At 45.0% G+C, this 21,027-nt stretch overlaps 1 protein-coding gene across 4 annotated transcripts in view; it reads right to left on the bottom strand.

Annotated features, from left to right (window-relative positions):
* The window catches only part of NOL4 (nucleolar protein 4), a 189,280-nt gene extending 179,578 nt beyond the window's left edge, over nt 1-9,702 (bottom strand). For all 4 annotated transcript variants that reach the window (XM_059854443.1, XM_059854357.1, XM_059854263.1 and 1 more), the window contains exon 1: nt 9,249-9,702. In XM_059854443.1, coding sequence (XP_059710426.1) covers nt 9,249-9,515 — 267 coding nt within the window. In that variant the 5' untranslated portion in view covers nt 9,516-9,702. The remainder of the gene's footprint in view (nt 1-9,248) is intronic.
* Between the last annotated feature and the right edge of the window lie 11,325 nt (nt 9,703-21,027).

Genomic DNA, 21,027 nt, shown 5'->3' on the forward strand with positions numbered 1-21,027 from the left:
GCACAGAGCAGGAAGGGCATGAACATGACCTTGTCCTCACTTCTGCTTCAGCCTGCAAAGCTGGACTGACATAAAGAGCATGCTACATTCTTATGAGAGCCACTGAGCTCCTGTAAAATCCTTGGAAGAAATTTTGGATTAATCAGTCAGGGTTTCTCTAGGGGCAGTAGTGCAGACTTTCCATTCCCAACACTTTGGTTTATAAAAATGGCCTAGCTTTGAATTTGTCTTCTGAGATGGTTGTCAAAAGAGCCTTGGGACATGAAATAGAATTTAAAAGGGTAGCGACTGAATTTTCTCTGCTGTTCACCAGTATTTACACCACACTATTTCTCTCACTTTCTTTCTACCTCTTACAAGTCTGTTTTCTGCTGAGCATTTTTTCTTCTAATGTTTATCTTTTTGGGTGATGTAACCATTTTAACTACTTCTCATGTAAGTACCCTTTTTCTTTGATAAGCTTGGTTACCTTCCATGGACCTTGCATCTCTTGCAACCTTTTAGAGATGAGATAAATACACTAATGCTAAATGCTGTTAAAGGCAAGGACATACCGTGTAATGTATGAGAATAATAAGTTTTCAATGTTATTCTCTATACTTTTCCTAATGCAGATTTTTGTTGTATGTGCTGTGCTCATTTTGGATACACTTATTGATTTGTTTGAAACTGTTCCTAAATATTTCCCTTGAGATATTACACTAATTCCATATATTTTAGATGTGATTGAAAGGCTTGAATTCTTCCTTTCCTCTCCAAAAGCTAATATCATGATGGCATAAAATGTAAATTATCTGGCAAAGGTCTGTAGGGAATTCTGCCGGCCATGATTTTTTCCCTCTTTGTTACAATATTCCTATTTTACCTCCCAATTCTTCTTTGACTTAATTAATTTGCATTTCCATATATATATATATATATACAGGGGATGTGTGTGTTTACATACACAAATTGGAGCGCATTGCAAAGCTCTCAAATACTTGCCAAGGTTTCCCAGTTCTTCCTCAGTTTTAATTTGTCATCATAGCCAAAGTTGCAACTCTGCTTTAATAAAGTCTGTATCAGACGGGTTTCGTTTCAGAAGGAAACAAGAAACAAAGTTTTCACCTGAAAATTTCTGAAAGATTCTTGAACACAAGTTAGAAGAACATCATTAACTGCCACAAAATCCAAACTAGTTCTGCCAACCAGCTCCAGTTCGTATTTACACTTAAGATAATTTTTAATGACTCTTGCTGATTTTTTTTCTTAGTGTTGACATATGGTCCACTAGTCTGTTATTTCTATGAGCTATCTTTACTACCCTGTTTTTCCCTTTCTAGTACATTCTTGTCCGTACTGCTGTATCACTGGCATATATAGTGGCAAATAGTATATTTTAGTAGTATTTTAATTACTTCATTCTTAAGTTCTTTAGTGGTTTTGAATTTGTGCAAGTCCCAGTGATGCACTGCAATGTAGTATCCCCTCTTTTTTATTTCTCTTTTTCTGACCATTCTTCAATTTTATCACCTGAAAAATGTAAACCCAGGATAGATATTTCTTTATCACCCTCATCAGAAAAGATACACACTGAAAAATAAAGCTTTGTGAAATGTGTTTATAGTCCTCATCTTTCCTGTCCACTGAAACCTCTGGCCATACCTTAGCTGTTCTTCTCTTATTGAATCTAATTACATGAATAATGATTTGCCTGTTACTCATCTTCTATCAGATCATGGTAGTGAAAGCTCATTCCTAAATGTGATTTCCTATATACCAGCACAATGCTGCTCTACCCTACAGATAGGTCATGATTTAGTGGCAGCTACTTCAGCTCTGGATCTGCCTTTAACAAAAGTTTTCTACAAACTGCACCTGGCAGTATTAGTAGTGGTGTGTGTAAGTCCAAAGGCAACAAAAAGAGCAATCACAAGTCATATTAATTTAAAAGTTTTACAGTGAGTTAGATTCATAAGCCATTTAAGTGCAAGTAATCTCACCACATAAATTTTCTCTAAGTACAGTCAAAATGTTGTAGCATCCATGTCTTGTATTAAAATCTCTGGGGTAACAAAATGTACAAAAGCTTCAGACACACAGACCTTACTATCAATATAATACATAAAACCTCTCTTTCCCCTAAGGAGTTTAATTACAGGCTCTTAAGTACAAAAGTTTGAATGGGTTTCATCCTAGGCAGAAGTAGGTCATTTGATAAACGTTGTCCTTCCAAGTCTCTACAAAATATTTGTTTCTGAAAAAAGTCTCTGTTTGAGGTTAAGTCTAACACAGATTAGATTTATGAAGTAAACTCTTCACTACAGACAGCCCCTTAAGTTGAAGAGTATCCCCATATACAAGGAAATGTTTCAAACATCCCATTTGAATTTCAACAACTAGGCTGTAATCCCAGCAGATGCACACAGTAACTGTCAAGTTTTGCATCTTGCAGAGTTATTGAATAAGCAGTTAGAAGCCTGTACAACTGTCTGGGACAAAGTTGATCATTGCTAAGAAAATCCATGCACATCTAAAAAAATGCTCAATGCTCAACCTGTGGCATTTCTTTCCTCTATATTGACAATGCCTGGATATTGTATGTTCATAAAGCATTAAAAAAATACCTTCCTAGTAGAATTGTACAATTTTGAGACTCATCTATTTAAAGAGAACAAAAGGGTAATTTAAGCAAGCTGCGGGATCACTTTCAGCACTCTTGTGGGACAATGGAAACAACTCTCATTGCACCAACTACCGCTGCCTGAGTTTTCTAAAGTCAGAGAGGCTTCTGGCAGGTTTAAAATGACATAGACAAGACAAAAACATCTTTTACATCCTGTAAAGCTCTACTAATTTGAGCGACTGTGTTGACCAGTCAACCTACTCAACAAGGAACACAAGATGCCTGCGATGCTCTGCGATGCATGGGAGGCTGCAGAATCTGGTATGATCCTCCCTCCTGGAAAGTGTGTTTCCTGCCACGCTGTCTCATGATCTTTCTCCACATCTACCTCATTTATACGCTTTGCTTATTTTGTTCCTCTTTTACCAGCAAACTTTCAACAGGTGTATCCTGCATAACTGGGGAAGATTGCAACCCAAATAGCTTCCTTCAGACCAAACCTAACAGCTGCTAGTCGCCTCCTTTCAACAGCAGACAAACTCACAGTTCAGTGTCAGCCAATTTTAATTTATTTTTGTAGTGTAAAATGAAATTTGAATCATTAACTCCCACATTCATCCAGCACTGGCACTAGCCTTCTTCCCCCTGGTGCCCGTGTTCATGGGAAGCCCTTTCTACCTGCAGTGTCTCTGTGTAGTCTCCCCAGATCCTGTCTCCTTTCAGTCTAGAGTTGAACAACACTGATGGTGATCACCCCAGAGGATAGGCAAAGAAAGTTTCTCCATAAAAAGATCAGAAAAAGTCCCATCAGGCTGTACTGATGCCTAACAGCTCATTTTAGCCCTAACCTTCCAGCTTATTTCCCACTGATCACATAGCTGTGTAGCCACAGAAACAGCACGCGGTGCGTCCAAAGAAAATCAGGGCTGGAGCATCTGAGCAGCAGTCCTTGCATCATGACCAAATCCAGTGCAGCTTCACTGACAAGAGACTCAGGGTAAGAATGAAGAAACAAGTTCACTATCACCTCTGGCTTCTCAGCAAAGGTTCACAGAAGCATGAAAATCAAACTGTGAGGTTTTATTTCTGATTACTGGAAAGATTTGGGCTTTTGAGCTGCAAGTCTGGCCTTTGCCCAGGTGATAGCACTGAATTTTTCATCTTCTCTCTCATTACATGTGTATTTATGGGATGGATACATCAGTGCTAGGTTTTGTTTGCACACTGCTACACTCTATTTCACGTTTCTAAAGTCAAGTCAACATTTTCTAACCTTAAAACACTTTGTTTTTAAAAATCTGCTCTCCTTGACTCATTTTTCTATGAAAATTCCAAATCAACATTGTTACTAAGAAATCTCAGCTCCTCCTGTCCCTTTGCCTCTCTCACACATGCATGTGGAGATGGCATCTTACATATGGGCGCTTTAACATTTTTTAATTCCAGGACAGAGTTATTCTCTTTATTCATGAACACTCTCCTGAATGCCTGCATTAAGAGTTGCCAAATAAACCGGTTTTGTTCCATCTGCTGTGACCATTTTCCAGCACTCCCTCTCTGATTCACCAGCATCCCTCCTCACCAGCTCCATCAGGAGGTCTGCAAACAGCAGGGTAGAGGCTGCGGGTAAAGGGAGGAGACAGAGCTCTGCAGACCTGAACAGGGGTTAAGGAAAATGTGGTTGGCAGTTAGAGCAGGCTGGATATGGCAGGGTTTGAATACCACTCCTGAGCCTGGAGGGTGCATTTAATGGGACTGTAAAACTCCCGCAGCATCGTATCTTGGGATAAATTATAGCTCACCCTCAGCGTCACCTTTCTGCGGTACTTACTGCCATTATGTGCTGGCACTTCAGTGGGCTACAGAGCTACCAATACACATTTGACAAACACTTCTACAATTTTTTTTTCTATGGATGGGTACAAAAATGGGGAGAAATGAAAAAAAAAAAAAAAAAAGGCTTATTTTCAAATTGCTACAAATTGCCCTAAAATAATGAACAATTTTAAATGTAAGATAATTTAAAGCAATCAATTTTGACCTATAAGCTATTTATGTTGTGATCTGATTTTTTCTATTGTTCATAAACAAAGTAATTTATCTAAAAAGAAAAGGAATATAAACTGTATCTATCTACTATTATTCAGGTCCAGCAGAACAAGAGGTGGGTTGGGACATAGCCTGTTCCTTAGAGCTGACTGGTCTATAATTTTAAGCCTTAAATCCTGTAATCAGGTTCAGTAGCACAGCCCTGCACCTGCAGAAAGCCTTGCTGGTCTGCTAGCAGCAACCCATGAGGTACCAGATCCTCCTGGAGGATCTAAAGATTTAAGCTAAACAAAATTTGGTTTTGAATGAAAGTTCATTCTCTGCTTATATTTGGAAAATATAGAAGAAAGCACAGGAAAATTCATACATTAAGTCTGTGGTGTTATTAAAGTCAATGGAGTAATTTCAAATTAGTAATGACATAAAAGTAATCTGAACTTAGCCTTTGAGGTTATATTCTATTAGTTTGCTAATACTGTGTAAATTCTATACTTAAAAGCTATCCTGCAGTCATCTTGGCCCTTCTTTTTTAATGGAAAATTCTGCTTAAAGTCTGCTGATACAGCTTGGGCCATTATTTTATAACTTCTTTTTAAATCAAAATTTTTAGGGTCCATATTTCTGTCCACACACAACATCAAGCCAGAGAAAGGAAAGTGGTGAGGAGAATTTTTTTTTCAAGTTGTCAATCAATAAGTAGCTCCAGCTAAAGAAACTAGACAAAAAATAAATTTTAAAAATAAAAATTGTGTGTACAGTTAGAAAGGATATCTTACTAGAGATACTAGTTCCATACCTCCTCATGGTTGGTGAGTACCAACTATTGAAAGTCGACAGTGGCAACCATTTGGCATATTTGTTGGCCTAACCTGTTTTATTTATACAGTGTGTCTAGGCTAGACATCATTTCACTGCTTTCACAAAGTGCAGCTTGGGCTCGATGAAAGAAAACCTACAGTGGTGACAGAAACAATCTGAAAAGTTGCAGAAGTGAAATACTCACTAGGTTGCATACGGGAATACCTAAAGCATACAGAAATACCTTATTTTGTGCTGTCCCACTCTGGACCTAAAATGGCTGTTTTGCAGGGAATGTCGTTGCCTGGTGACCAAAAGTGCATCTCCTAGGCCACAGAGGGATGTGAACATTCAGAAATTGATTTGTTCCTGTTGCTCTTGAGGAGACCATGCCCGTAAAATAGATTAAGCCAGCACATATTCATCTATGCATTCTCCTTGCTGGCATGCTTAAACTTGATACTGAAGGCAGGCCTGTGATTTTGAGCTACTTATCAGCTAGGCAAGGAAAAGCAGAATAATACCTTGTGCACTACTGCCCACAGAATATGAAAGTAGACCAAGCCTAAGCTACTGTGAGGCTGCAAGACACCCTGCTTCAATTAAGTCTGTGTTGTACATCTAGCCTGTTCCGGTGCAACCTCCCAGTTGCTATCAGGCTCTCTTTCTTTCATTAGAATCAAGTAGTTAATTAGCCCCAGCCTGTCCTCTCTCCTTCTCTCTTTCCCTTTAACGCAGCAGTAATGATGTCTAATTACCAGCAGCAGTGGATTACAGCACCATCAGGAGCAAATCTCTCTGGCTGACAGCAAAGCTGAGCAGCAAATCTTAAAGCTTCTAGGAGAGAGCAATTCCTAACAAAGTATTTGAATATTTGCTTATTTTTGACCAGCTTATAACTGTAGAGTCCAATTGTAATTTCATCCATCTTGTTATTGAACAGGGACTGCTCTTGCAGTGATTAATTTTAAACTGAAATTAATTTTACCTATGGTGAGATCAAGTGATGGACAAAAAGAGGGAGAGGATGAAGGAGAGATTCACAATTTGGGGCTCTGCTACCTTTTGGGGCTGTCTCTGAGGACTGGACAGGCCCAACTGTATGGGACAACCATGAGAGAGGGGAGGAGTAAACAAAAATGATCACTAATTTCAAAACTCTTAAATAATAATTAAGAGTTAAAGAAATGAGAGAATGGGCTTCTAAGGCTTGACAACAATTACTGTCTGATGAAAATCCAATTTTTTCCCCCTGTAACTAACCATCCCCATCTGGGTGAAATTCTAGACCTCTTGAAGTCAATAGGAGCTTTGCCACTGACTTTCTCTGTGCCAGGGGCTGCATCCCTGTTCTGTCAAGCATGTTCTTTCTGAGCCTTCAGTGCCTGCCAGGCACTGCCCCAGCCCTGGCAGCAGCTCATACAAACCACTGCCACCCTGTGGGTCTGTTCAAATACTCCTCTGCCTTTTGTGGAGGGATAGTGACACCAGATTCATGGGTTTAGGAGGGGCTGGCATTTGTTTTTCAGAGCTTAATGTTGCTGAGCATCCCCTTTTCCCATTTATGTTGGACAACAAATTTCTGATGGCCAGCAGGAGGAAATTGTACGTATGTATTCTGAAAACGTTTATATTGCTCAGGTTATATACAGATATGCAGGAATTGTTTACAGATAGGTCATGCTAACTTTTCCTTTCTTGATTTCATGAGTAGTCCCAATTTTATTAGAATTCCTGCTTGGCTGCAAAACTCTATGAAGAGAGTTACTCCTATATAAATATAAATACATGTATAGGGGCATACAGTGACATTCACAGTTAAGGGTGTGATTCCCACAAATGTACTTAAGGTAAGACCTGCAAGATGCTTGACCTCTCACTGAAATCCCTTGTGGGAAAAAATAAAAATAAAAATTGATTCTGTGTTCTTAAAATAGAAAACAGGATGGAAGGTGGGACTCCAGGCTTTCATGGCCTAGCAAAGGTGAGAGAAAATAAACAAGCTTATCATCACTGAGTCTTGTGTTTCAGAGGACCAGAAAAGCACTTAATTTTTAAATTCCATTGTGTAAAATTAAGGTTATCCTCTTTATTTAGTAAGATAGTCAATGTTATTTTTAAAAATACCGAATTTGCTTACAGTTTTGAACTTGTAGTGAAAAAAATAGTCTTGGGAACAAACAATCTTGCCCACTGGCCTTTCAAAATAATTATTTCAGTGAGCAGAAGAGATATTTAAAAATACTTAGCTAATTGGAGACTTCTGCTTTAGGCAACCTTTTTTGTTATAAATTGTATCTATGGTACTGTCTGGGCTCAGAGATGAGCAATCAATCCTGTAACACTAAAACAGAGATTTGCCAAATCATCTGAATCTATAGACAGACCTGAAACACTTCAGTGAATAAAAACCACAGAGAAAGAAAAAACTGTCCAGAGCTTCTCTTTTACTTTAAATCTTCATATTGAAGATCTCCTTAAAAATAATTTTCACTTCTGCCTCCTCACAGCCATGACGGCACTGATGACAAGGGGGCAAATACAAGCCAGCCCCTGGGAATGCCCAGGTTTATGACTTCAGCAAGGCAAAGAGAGGCAGATTTCCCCGGCAGCCTACGTCACAACCCAACCCAGAATACTTTCCAAGAAGCCCCCTTTGCTGCGCCACCCAGCAACCTTCCCGTTAGGTCTGGATAAGCTGCCACTCCAAGAAAAAAAAAAAAAAAAAAAAAAAAAAAAAAAAAAAAAAAAAAAGAGACTATTGCTCATCCAAGCCAAATGCCCAGGCAGGAATATTTTTAATTGCCGGGTTTCCTTTCTCGGCTCCCCCTCCACACCCGCCCCACGCACAGACAAAAGAAGCTTAGCTTGCGTGACCCAGAGCATAAGAAGAATAATGATACATTAAGAGAGTTCAATAGGCAAAACCTACTTGCAACCAACAGTCCCCATCTTCTTAAATAGCAAAATCTGTCGCTCCTGCCACCACCAAGCATAATAGCTCTCCCGCTGTCAGACCTGCGCCGAGCCCGTAACGCCAGCGCCTGCCGGGGATGCCACGCTACCCTAGAGCATCGAACGGAGTGCTGAGGGGCTCCTGCGACCCTAGAAAGTGTCACAAAATACACCCTTCCCCCGGTCATGCGGAACCCCATCCTCTCTTTGTTGAGCATCCTCTCTCTCCCGCCGCCCCTTACTAGCGCAGCCGGCGCTTCACAGCCGAGCCGGGCACATTCGTGGCCGCTCGGCGGCGGCGCCAGGGCTGCGGGATAACAATAAGGGGGAAAAAAGGATAAAAATAATTCTAGCAAAGCATAAATAATTAAATAAACCCCAACAGAGATCCCGGGGAACCACCGCCCGGCGCCGCGCCTGGCTTTGTGCCAGGCAGGGTACCCCCGTGCGCCATCCATCAGCCCCGCCGGCGGCGGGGCCGCTGCCCGGGGCGGCGGGGCCCGGCACAATGGCCGGAGCGGCGGCGGCGGCGGGACAATAGCACACCCCGAGCCCGCCGCAGGGGCCCGGGGGGTACGGGAGGGACGAGGAGGACGAGGAGGACGAGGAGGAGAACGACACCGACCCGGCGGGGTGCGTTGTGCGCACGATCGCTTTAAATAAAAGGACCCACAAAGACCTCGGCGGTGTATAATGTGACAGGCAAACGCAACATGGTGATGATGACTTGGGGGAAGAGGGAGGAAGGAGCCAACTGTGGCTGCGGCTCCCCCTGCGCCTCTCGCTCCCGGAGCGGGCTGCAGCGGCCGACATAGAACAAGGAAGACAATTCTCTACTAACCGTGGTTTTGACTGGCACGTACAGCACTTGCTTCCCTCCTCCAGCACCACCACTGACCTCGTCCGAGTTGCCGAGCTGGAAGCCTTTAGATTTGACCCAGAATTTGAATTTGGCATTATCCGTGGAGCTCGACTCGGAGCCGTTCAGGAGCTGGACGATCCGGTCGTATTTTTTACGGGTCACCGTCTTGGTTTTTCCTGAGTCCCCGTAAGTCCTGAGACACCAGTCCTGAAACTGGCGGTACATGTCCCGGTCGCTGCTCTCCATAATCTCCTAATACACACACGCACACATGCACACGCCGGGGCGCACACACACACACACGGACACGCACACAGACACGGGCAGACACACGGACACGCACACGCCGCCCCGAAGCGGGCCGGGGTACGGGGCCGGGCCGCCCCGCCGCACTTTGCACCTGTTCACCCAGCGCTCATGAAAAATGCATCCACCTCCGAGCCGGAGCGAAGGAGGTCCCGGTGCAGGCAGATCCCAGCGGATTTTTTTTTTTTTTTTTTTTTTTTGTTGTGGTGGTGGTGGTGGCTCGGGGAGTGGGGGGTCGGGAGGGGGATGGGTGGGGGGGGCAGCAATCAATTCAATAGTGTGGCAATGTTCTCCTTCATTTTTTTTTTTTTTTTCACAGGAGGCAAAACGGATCTGGTGGAGGTTCCTCTTATCCTTCCACTGTACGTGATCAGTCTCTTTAATAATTGTGCAAGGCAGGACTATCCCACTGGCTCCAGCAGCGTCTTACCCAGAGAGGGTTCGGGCGGATAAATAATTAAAATCCTATCCCTCGGCTTAGCGAAGAAAAAAGAAAATATTGACTCGGATCCTTCTTCTTTTCCATACATCAACTGCACCCGGATTCACCCTGGATAGTGCAGGTGAAGAAGAGGGAAAAAAAAAAAAAAAAAAGAACGGAAAGAAGAGAAAAAGCCCACCCTAGTCCGCGCCGGCAGCCCTCGGCTGTCTTCTCCGAAGGCTTTCTGAGCTTTCTGTCTCTGTCCTGGCGGGCTGTGCCTCTCCCCAAAGCCGCCTCGCCGCGCAGGATGGAAGAAGCACTGAAGGGCACACTGGTCTCTTTGCTCCCCCTTTATTCCAAGGCTGGGCGGCTTTGCTTCAGATATCCCCGCTCCGGGCATGAAGGTACTGGAAAGAAAGAAAGTTCTTACCTGCTATTTTCTAAGCCTAATGCATCCGATCCGCGTCTAAAGTACATAATTTTTAATTTTTAAAAAATGGTCTGTGAGAATTTCACTTCCTCATATTGAGTCCCATTGAATTTTCATATGCCCTTTCAGGAATTTTCCTCTATTTATTTACATAGCGATCCCAGCCGATGGAAGGAAGAAAAAAAAAAAAAAAAAAAAAGAAGAAGAAAGAAAGAAAACCCATATATATGAGATAGGCTTGGATATTGGACCAGAGGAGAGATCAGTCCCAGGAGGATGTTGGTACAGGAAAGGAGGCGGCTCTCGTTGCTCTGCCAGTGTAATGATGGTGCTCACACATGTAGGACTCCTCGGGTGCGGGGTATCCTTTGGTCTCTGGGCTAAACTGGCTACAAGGCATTCAAGTAAGTTTGCGTGCGGATGCTAAGCATAAACCCCCGTTTTGTAAAGGGGGAAGAAGAAGAAAAAAATCCTGATTTTTTTTCCCCCCTCCCTTTGCCACAGCTTCAGTTTACGCCGGAGATCTCCGCGCTCCTCCCGGTCTCCCCCGCCGCGTCAGGCAGGACACCCCCTCCGCGGGGGGGGAAGGCTCCGTCGCGGCGCTTCCTCTCGTCGCCTCTCCGCGGCCGCGCCCGCCCGCGCCTCCGCCATCCAGCGCCCGGCTCCGCGCCCCCGCTCCGCAGCCGTGCGGCACCTCCGCGGCTGGGGCACGACTCCGGCCCGCGCCCGACCGCGGGATGCGCTCCGGGGCCGCCGCTACGCTCTGCTCCGCTGGGCTGCGCCGCTCCGCGCTGCGCTCCGCGCCGGGCTGGCGGCGGCGGCGGCGGCGCACCGGGCCGGGCCCAGCGCCGCTCCGCGCCCCCCCCGCGCCCTGATTGGCCGCCGGGACAAAAGTTTCTGTGGCGACGGCGGCGCGGCGCGGTGACGGGCAGCGCTGTCCCATGTCGGGATGCTCCCGCCTCCGCGGGCGCGGCGGGGCGCGGGGGACGACGCGCACCCGGGCCGGGCCGACGGGGGGTGTGGGGGATGCGGCGGGGGAAAGAGAGGCGAGGGCAGCGTTTCCATGGCGATGTCTCCGGGCGCAGCCCCCCCCGCCTCCCCGCGCGCAGACGGAGCGAGGGGATCAGCTGACACTTCATTAGCTGAGGACCTAATTATTGCTTATTGGAGCAAGAAACGCGCGCGGGGCCGTGGCGGAGGGCCGTCGGCCTCCGCGCCCCCGGCGGACATCCCCTCCGCCACCTCGCCCGCGCTGCCGGCGGAGCGGAGGAAGGGCCGGCGGTAGCGCGCACTTTGCGCCGCACCGGCCGGCGGAGCCGCGGCGGGCCCGGTGGGATCCCTGCGGGACACGTGGCCGCCGCTGGGCTGGGCTTTCCCCGGGTAACGGAGAACGAAGCCCCTCCGCCGCCTCCCCCGCGGCCCGGCCCCCGCCCGGCGGAGCGGAGGGACCACGCTCCCGCGGAGCGCCCCTTCCAGCGCTCCCCGCATCTCCCGGCGCCTCCGGGACCGGCCGCGCAAGCGGCTCCGGGGAGCGCAGCCGCGCGGTGGGCCCCGCGGGCGGGCGGGCGGGGGCTCGGCCGGCCGTGCCCGCGGCATCGCACCCCGCGCTGCGGCGGGCAGCGGGCGGCAGCCGCCCCGGGTTCGGCCCTCGTCGGGCGGGAGGGAAGCCCAAAATCCACCGCAACCCAAACACGTGCCGTTTTGGGCTCGGGTCGCTGAAATGAAGAGGGCTACGGGGTTCCTGTGCTGTGCCTCGGGTTCCTTCTGCGGAAATCCCACCAGTGTTTGAGTATCCAGTCACTCGGGGCCTGGAAGGGCCCAGTGGAAAGGCAGCTGTATGTTTTTCCTGCCCAGATCTAGGCAGTAGAGAGCACCTTAGTTCATTCTCTGGTGTCCTGCCGAAAAAGGCTTCCATGGATGTCATGCTGTTTACACCGAGCCTGAATTTCTAGTGCAAAAGCTGAAGGTGCTAAGGGAAGCCCTTCCTCACACACCCCAGCCAGGACATGCTGGTCCGTTGGGCTGGCCCTGTGCATGGGCACCTTAACCTGGCCTGATCTCCCCCGCTAACCCAGCTCACATGTACCTGTCCTTTCCTCTCTCCCCCTCTTCCTTTTCCCCTCTTTCCCCTCTTCCCCCAGTCCTATGTTTGCTTTTCTGCTTTCTGTCTGGAAACACCACCTCAGACGCAGGCAAAGCTGGGACAAGACTATTGTTTGAAAGCAGCGCTCTGAAGGATGTTTCTGTTGCCAAAACCTTTCCTCCCATCTGTAAAATCTGAGAGGACAAGCTGGCACAATGGGCAGAGAAAAGTAGGACTTAGAGATAACCCAAGGAGGCTTGAGACTTCTTGTTGGCCACAGGGCTCGTAAATTATCTTGGCAGCCCCATTTTAGTGTTAGAGGAGCACGGGACTCCTGTCCATCACAGGATGTAGAGGCGAGGCAGTAACAAAGGAACTGCTGTGCAGAAGGGGAGCAAGGGGAACCTCGCTGAACTCTTACCCAGCAGGCTTTATGAGATGTAATATTGCTTTAATGTGCCATTAGGTCTACATTTAGAAAAAGGGTCGTAACATGGATTGGGCTGCACTGCTAAACAATTCTGTCAGGTAATTGTTCTCAACCCAGCCTCCTGCTGAGGGTCTCAGTAACTTCCGTATCACACTGATACTGTGCAGTGACTGAATCCAAAGTACAAACACAAAGCAAAGGGGATAAAGGAAAATATGACAGAGCCAGGAGTGATGATCCAGACAGTTATAGCATGGATGAGTAAAATGCCTGAAATAAGCAGGCATGGTTTAGTAGATCAGAAAATAATTCCATATCCAGGAGTATCACTTTGGATCCTGTAAAGAGCCCTGTGTCTTCTCAGAAGAGACACATTCCTAAATTCAATCAAGTTTGGAGCATGCCTTAAAGACCCTGGAAGTATTATTTATTTTTTCAAACTGTTTCAAGGCAGGAAATAGAATCATAGAATTCCAGAATGGTTTGGAAGGAATCTAAATGATCTTAACAATCATCTGCCATGGGCAGGCACACCTTCCACTAGACCAGGTTACTCAGAACCCCATCCAACCTGGCCTTGAACACCTCCAGGTAACACTCTGGGCAACCTGCTCCAGTGCTTCACCCCCTTTACAGTACAGGACTTCCTTCTAATATCTAATCTAAATCTTCATTTTAAGGCCATTCTCCCTTGTCCTACCACTACATGCCCTTATGAAACAAACATGGGTGAAAACCACTTGTGGGGATGGAGAGTAGAAATTTGAGTAATATTAAACGTGGCTTGATTTCTGTCTCTGTTTTACAGTTAAGACTTTTGATTCCTGTTGATGGAAGATATGGATGTTTCATGACTGCTTCCAGTAATCACTTGGCCAGAAGTCCTAGGAGCATCCTGGAACCCCACCCACCCTGCCAGACAATGGATGAGCACAGGACACAAAAATTATGCTTACCATAAAGAACTGGTGATCTAAAGAAGGTCAATTGCATGGTACATGGCTTCACTTTCATATAAATATACATTGTAGAGTGTATTTGCATTACCTATACTCATTATATATATATAATGTGTTGTGTACAGTAACTTCAGCAGAATTTATACAGTGAATTTAGAGTGCAGATTTTTAATCTCCTGTTTTGAGATCTTCTGATCTTTCAGAGTACTACTCTGAAAGTAGAATTATCAGATTATATTTAAATAAGAAAAACTACGTGGGGTTAAGTTCACTGTCTGGTTTGTGGTGGGGGGTTTTTTTTCAGAATTAACAGAGTTTAATAACACAGTCTGGAATCTCCTCGCAATGAAAAGTGCTTGCACAGACCCTCCTCCTGTCAAGAGTTATAATGGCAACCTGTTACTCAGCTGAAATTGAAACTCCTGTGGTATCCTTGAGTAGAGGGACTGTGTTGGTCGTTCAATGCCGTGGACTAAGGCTGTTCTGTACTCTGCATTTGCAGAACTCACTTGCCTTTGCCAGAAAATGAAAGTTTCTCTCCTCTGGTATGGAGACATCACGTCCGTGCCTTACTGGCTTGATTGCTCTGCAGCCAGCCTGAAACAATACACCACCAACAGATGTGTGAACATTTCCATTCAGTGGAATGAAGTGTTAGTTGCAAAACAGAGTTTTGGCTATTTGAATTGCCTCATGTGCATCAAGCTGTGAAAGAGGTTTAAAGTAAATCATGAATATCATAAATACTGTATTTTTTGAATTATCAGCTCTAACAAGTCCACTGGCAATAGAAAGTGAAGACAGGCAGAATGGGGCCTGATGTCTCTCATTGAAGTTACCACGGTTTCTAGATGAAATTACAGTCTTACAAGTGACATAGAACTGAGTCCACGGAAAAAGCTGAGAGACATTTTCAAGTTTTTTAAACTTGCTGAAAAATAGATGGTAGGTTTTTGGCTTAAATCTGTCATCTGACTTCTGCCGAAGAGAAATGTTTGCAAAACATGCACCATACTTCAGCACAGTGCTTGATATGGCATTACTGGATGACTAAGGGTAGCCTTTGAGGATGTGAATTTCCTGTCTCTTGGGTTTTTTGTTCATTGACATAGCGAGAAAAAATTATTTTGACACTTCCAACTTGCCGTGTCCATGAGTTACGTTGGAAAGCCCATTTCTGTGCAGACTGAAAATCATCCATGCTGAACTGACAGAAGATGTGCTGAGGAATAAACTGCAGCTCCAAATGGTTTGCTTTAAACTACGTACCTGGTAGCACTTTTCCTCTCTTCTGAAGAGAATTTCAGTGGAAGTGTCCTGTTGCATCCTTTAGAGCCCAGTGATGGCAGCAACAATGAGCACTGCAAGCCCTAATGCTTGTGCAGGTGGAAGTCAGTGTTCACACACTGCATGGGCTTGACTGTGCTCTCTTCCTTTGGTCTCACATTCCTGACAGACTCTCCTGAGTGGTTTGATGATCAGTCACCTGATTGCATCTGGGGAGGTAGGACTCTGCTGTGACACAGCTTCTGTGAGGAGAAAGTAGTCCCCATTCCACCTACTGATATTACTGGCAAAAGATCACTCTAGAAAGATCCTTGATGGTAATTCTAAGGTATTTGCTTCTTAGGAGGTCAGAAACTACAGGTAGTACTACTTGGTAGTACTAATGTATGAAAACTTCAAAGGATGGAGGAAGGTTGTCTAGGTTTTGATTTATCTACTGAATCAGCTATTATGGAACAAAGCTTAAACTATTAATTACTGTTCAATATAATTTTTTTCTATAAATTGTTTCCAGTTCCAATATTCTTCTCTATTTTTCTTAAGTTACTGGTGATTTTGGAAAATTAAGATGAGGTAGGCCGAAGCAATGACTCAGAGATGGCTTATAAGAACCTACTTGCTAAATATTTGGGGGAAAGAGGCTGTATGTTTCTAGGTTTATAAAAGAATGTGAGAATGAATTCATGAAATGTGGGAATAGTGTCAACAAGTGTTCTGGTTAGGATCTTTTCACATAGAGTGATGTTGATGATGCCAATGAGAATTATACTGGGATATATTCTGTCTTTATTTTTTAACAATCTTCTTTGGCGACATTTGGAATCCCTTGAGAAAATGCTCAAACTCACTTCCCCTTCATGCAGTTAGAAAACTCCAGACTTGGCTTCGTTCTACAAAGCTGCTTTGCTTTTAAGTAGCAGTTCTGCAAAACATAACTTCACATATTTCTTTTACTCTATGCTTTATTACTGAGAATATTTGCATGAAAACAGGGTCTTTGTTTAAAAGTTCCTGCTTCTTATTCATCACAGCTCGTTGAGTTGGAAGCAATTACGGTACCCTGTACAGAAGGCTCCGATCCCTTCAGAACAGAAAAATATAAGCAGGAATTGACAAACTTGTAAGAATATAAGCTCTTGTTTTCATGAAAATTTCCTCATTTCCTTGGTAATAAAAAAGGAAAAGGGAGTAAATATGTGTCACACAATGAAAAAAAGAAAAGAGAATGTTTCAAATGTCTTGAGGTTTGTATATGGGCACTGAAAATTTTTTATTGTTACAGTGGCACATTCAGCCTTGCTTGTTTTCATGTTAAAGAAGGTGTGCACAAAGGATTTTGTGAATATGTGTGTGTGTGTGTATGGTATTTTTTATTCTTTCTACAGGTAATGTGTCTTCCTCAGCTAAGGCAACACTAATATAAACCAGCTCCTAGAATACCACCCAGTGTGTTTTCTAAACCAAGCCAGGACTAATAAGGTAGTGCTGTAAAGCTAGTAGTCTATCTCTGTTAGTGTTCTCGACTTCATTGCCGTGGAGGGAGATGTAATAATTGGAAAATGTTCCAGAAAGTTTCAGATATGGCTCTACAGCCATTGTGTCAGGCACTACTAGACAAAGTCAGTAGTGGAACAGAGTGTGCTTAACCAGCTGCCATCATCCTGCTTATAACAGGATGGAAACTAGGGAGGAAGCAAAAATAAAGAGAATTTGTCAATATGAAATATTTGGCAAAATACAACATTTATCTCTCTCTGGTATAAAATACCATCCAAATTTTACGTTTGCATTTGATCCATATATTTGCATCAGCAGCATGGGGTCCTCCTGACTTCACAACATTATAGACAATGATAACTAAAGACCAAGCCAGAAGAAATTACTGTTGCATCTCATTGTAGATATTACTTCCTTCACTGTTTTCACAGAATCACAGAACCACAAAATAAGCTGAGTTAGAAGGGACCCACAAGGATCATTGAGTCAACTCCCTGCACAGCCCCATGCCCAAGAATCATACCACGTGGCTGAGAGCATTGTCCAAACACTTTTTGAACTCAGCCAGCCTTGCTGCTGGGCCCACTTTCCTGGGGAGCCTGTTCCAGTGCCCAACCATCCTCTGGGTGAAGAACCTTTTTCTAATATCCAGCCTAAATCTCCCCTAACACAACTTCAGGCCATTCCCTTGAGTCCTGTCACTGGTCACACAGAGATCAGTGTCTGGCCTTCATCCTCCTCTCACAAGGAAGTTGTAGACAGTAATGAGGTCACCCCTCAGTCTCCTCCAGGCTGAACAGACCAAGTGACCTCAGCCACTCCTCATACAGCTTCCCCTCTAGGCCCTTCATCATCTTTGTTGCCTCCTTTGGATGCTGTCTTATAGTTTAATACCTTTCTTATATTTCAGTGCCCAAAACTACACCAAATATTCAAGGTGAGGCTTCTCCAGTGTGGAGCAGAGCAGGACAGTCCTCTCCCATGCCTGGCTGGTGATGCTGTGCCTGATGCCCCCCAGGATATGGTTGTCCCTCCTGGCTGCCAGGGCACTGCTGACTCATGTTCAGGACCCCAGGACCCCCAGGTCCCTGTCCATGGCATTTCCCATGGCATTGTCCATGAGATTTCCAGCATCTCATTCCCCATCTATGCTTACATCCAGGGTTGTCCCCTCCCAGGTGCTGAAAACAACACTCACCCTTTTTTAACTTCATATGATTGGTGTTTGCTCAGTCCTCTGATTTGTTGAGGTCTCTCTGTAGGGCCTCCCTGCCTTTGAGGCAGCAGCTCCTCCCAGTTTTGTATCATCTGTGAACTTGTTCAGTATCCCTTCCAGTCCTGTGTCCAAGTGAGTGATGAACCCACTAGTGACAGGTCACCAGTCTGATGTCACCCATCACTATAAGCCTTTGTGCCTGACCCGTGAGCCAGTTGTTCACCCCTCAGATCATATGTTTGTTTATCCAGCTGTGTGCTGGATGTTTTGTCTTGAAGGGCACAGGGAGAGATAGTATGGAAAGCTCTCCTGAAATCCAAAAAGATTACATCATCTGACTTCCCTTCATCAACCATGTGTGTTACCTTGACAAAAAAGGGAGACCAGGTTTAATAAGCAGGACTTTCTCATGACTGTGACCAATGACTGCGTTGTCTTTCAGGTGTTTTTCAATACCTCCCAGAATAATCTTCTCTGTAGCTTTGCCAGGCACTGAAGTGAGACTGTCAGGCTTGTATTTCCAGCATCCTCCTTCTTACCCTTCTTGAAAACTGGGACAACCTTTGCCATCTTCCAGTCAGCTGGGGACCTTTCCAGATTCCCGAGACTGCTTAGAAATCATTGAGAGAGGTTTTGAGATGGCAATCAGCCAGCTCTTTGAGAATTCTTGGATAAGCACCATCAAGCCCCATAGATTTGTAGGGATCCAGCTGGAGAAGCAGTCCCACACAATTTCAGCATCAGCTGGGAGTTGATCATTCACACAATCATGGTCCTCCAATTCAGAGCACTGAGAGCCCCTTGGTCTGACATCAGTTTTGAAGACAGAGGCAAAGGATTTGTTAAACACCTCTGCTTGTCCATGTCCCTGTCCGTGAGGTGACCATTTTCATCCTCTCTCTAATGGGACAATGTTTATTTCTGCCTGCCTCCTGCCATTTACATTTGAAAAAACTCTTTTTATTTTTTCCCACATTTCTGGAAGCTTCAACTCTGGCTGAACTTGGATCACACAAATTTTCTCCCTACAGGAGCAAAGAGAATCTCTATATTCTTTCCCATGTCAATTATAACCTTTCTTCCACTGGGCATACACCTTCCTTTTTAAACCTTATTCCAAGAGAAGATTCCTGTTCAGCCAAGCTGGCCTTTTGCCTCATCTGCTTGGACTTCTGACATTTGGGAATTGCCTTCTCTTGTGCCCTTAGGAGTGATGTTGAAAAAAGTGGACCAGCACTGACGGACACCGCACCTGCAAAAAATGTTTTTTTCCCAGGGAACTATACTTGCTAATTTTCTGAGCAGTCTGAAGTGTTCTCTCTCATGTCCAGAGTTGAGGTTTTGCTGGCACTCTTCCTCCTGTCGACAGAGATTTTAAAACTTGATTGCTTTGTGGTGGCTGTGGCCAAGACAGCTGCCAATCTTCTCTTCACTCATGAGATCCACACTGTTGACAAGAAGCAGATCAAGGAGGGCACCTTTCTGAGTTGGCTCCCTTAGGACCCTGTTTCACAAAGTTGTCATCCAGGTTATTTAGGAATCTTCTGGCCTGTGTTGTACCTGCTGTGTGATGCTCCCACTTGATTTCTGCCAAGTTGAAGTCCCCCATAAGGACAAGGGCAGTTGCCTTGGAAGTGTCCCCTTAGCTCCTCATAGAATAATTTGTTGGCATCATTGTCCTGGCTAGGAAGTCTATAGTAGACTCCTACAATGACATCCACATCACTTTTTTTGTCCCTTGATCCTTATCCAGAGGCTCTCAACTGCACCATTGCCAACTGCAAGCTCCACAAATTCCAACCCTTCTATTACATACAGTGCCACCAGGTCCTTAACCCAACTGATATTGTTTCACAGGGGAAATTTGCTCAAAGCACTTAACATTTTTTGCCACTGTGGTTTTACTATAAGGCAGCCATGCTCTTTAAGTGAGAGCACCGTGCACATTTTGAGGTTATGTGGCAGGGTCCCAGAAGGTCATTAGAAAAGTGCCCCTTTCATAAATTGTGTTATGGATTTTCAAAATTGTGTTAGGGCTTTTGAGCTTGGTAACATTTAGGGGCACTGATTCAATGTCCTCCATAAATTTATCCTCAAAAACACCAAATTAGTGTCTGTTAAGTATCAACTTTAATCAGCAGAACAGTATAAATGGTATCTCCGACTCTACAATACGCTCCTGTTCCCCGCTGCCCAAATGCAGCTTATTACTGGAGCACACACTCCTTACACTAGTCTCTCTGTTCCTGCTGAATAAATTGTACTCAGTATAACCCCATTCTGAACAATAACAAGAAAAGAAAGATCATTAATGTTAAAAAGTGAACACAAACAATCAAATTGTTTAAATAATTCCCATGACAACTAGGAACTTATAAATAGAGAAGTGGACTGCAGATCTCCATGACCTTAAAGAGCACCTAGTTCCAGCCCCTCTGCCATGGTCAAGGACACCTTCCACTAGACCAGGTTGCTCAAACCCCCATGCAACCTGCCCTTGAACATTTCCATCAACGGAATATCCACAACTTCTCTGGGCAACATTTTCCAGTGTCTCACCACTCTTACACTGAAGAATTTCTTCCTAAAATCTGTTCTAAACTTGCTTTCTTTCAGTTTAATGCCATTCCCCTTTGTCTGTTGCTACATGCCCTGGTAAAAGGTCTCTCTTCGGCGCTCTTGTAGCCCCTCTTTAGGTACGGTAAGGCTGCTCTAAGGACACCCCAGAACCTTCCTTTCTCCAGGCTGTCTCTTCCAACCCCAACTGTCTCAGACTGTCCTCATAGGAGAGCTGCTCCACCCTCTGATCATCTTCATGTGGGACAGTGTCAAATGCTTTGCACAAGTCCAGGTAGATGACATCAGTAATTTACAAGAAATGAAATTGGTTCAGACCTAAGAAGAACTTTTGTGTTGGCTTGTAGGGTTCTTCTGGATGGCTGGGTTGGTTTGTTTGTTGGTCTGCTACTCTCCATGTGCTCTGCCTGGCTGGGTTATCCCTCAGGAGTGAGGAGAGGATCCCTGAACAGGGATGGTCCCTGCCAACAGTAGAGCAGTGAGACACTGCCACAAGTTAGGTAGAGAATTTTGGGGCATTATATGTAGAAATGCCCAGAACAGGGAGCCAGA

The sequence above is a fragment of the Haemorhous mexicanus genome, chromosome 1 (assembly GCF_027477595.1).
Source record: "Haemorhous mexicanus isolate bHaeMex1 chromosome 1, bHaeMex1.pri, whole genome shotgun sequence".
Taxonomy (NCBI): domain Eukaryota; kingdom Metazoa; phylum Chordata; class Aves; order Passeriformes; family Fringillidae; genus Haemorhous; species Haemorhous mexicanus.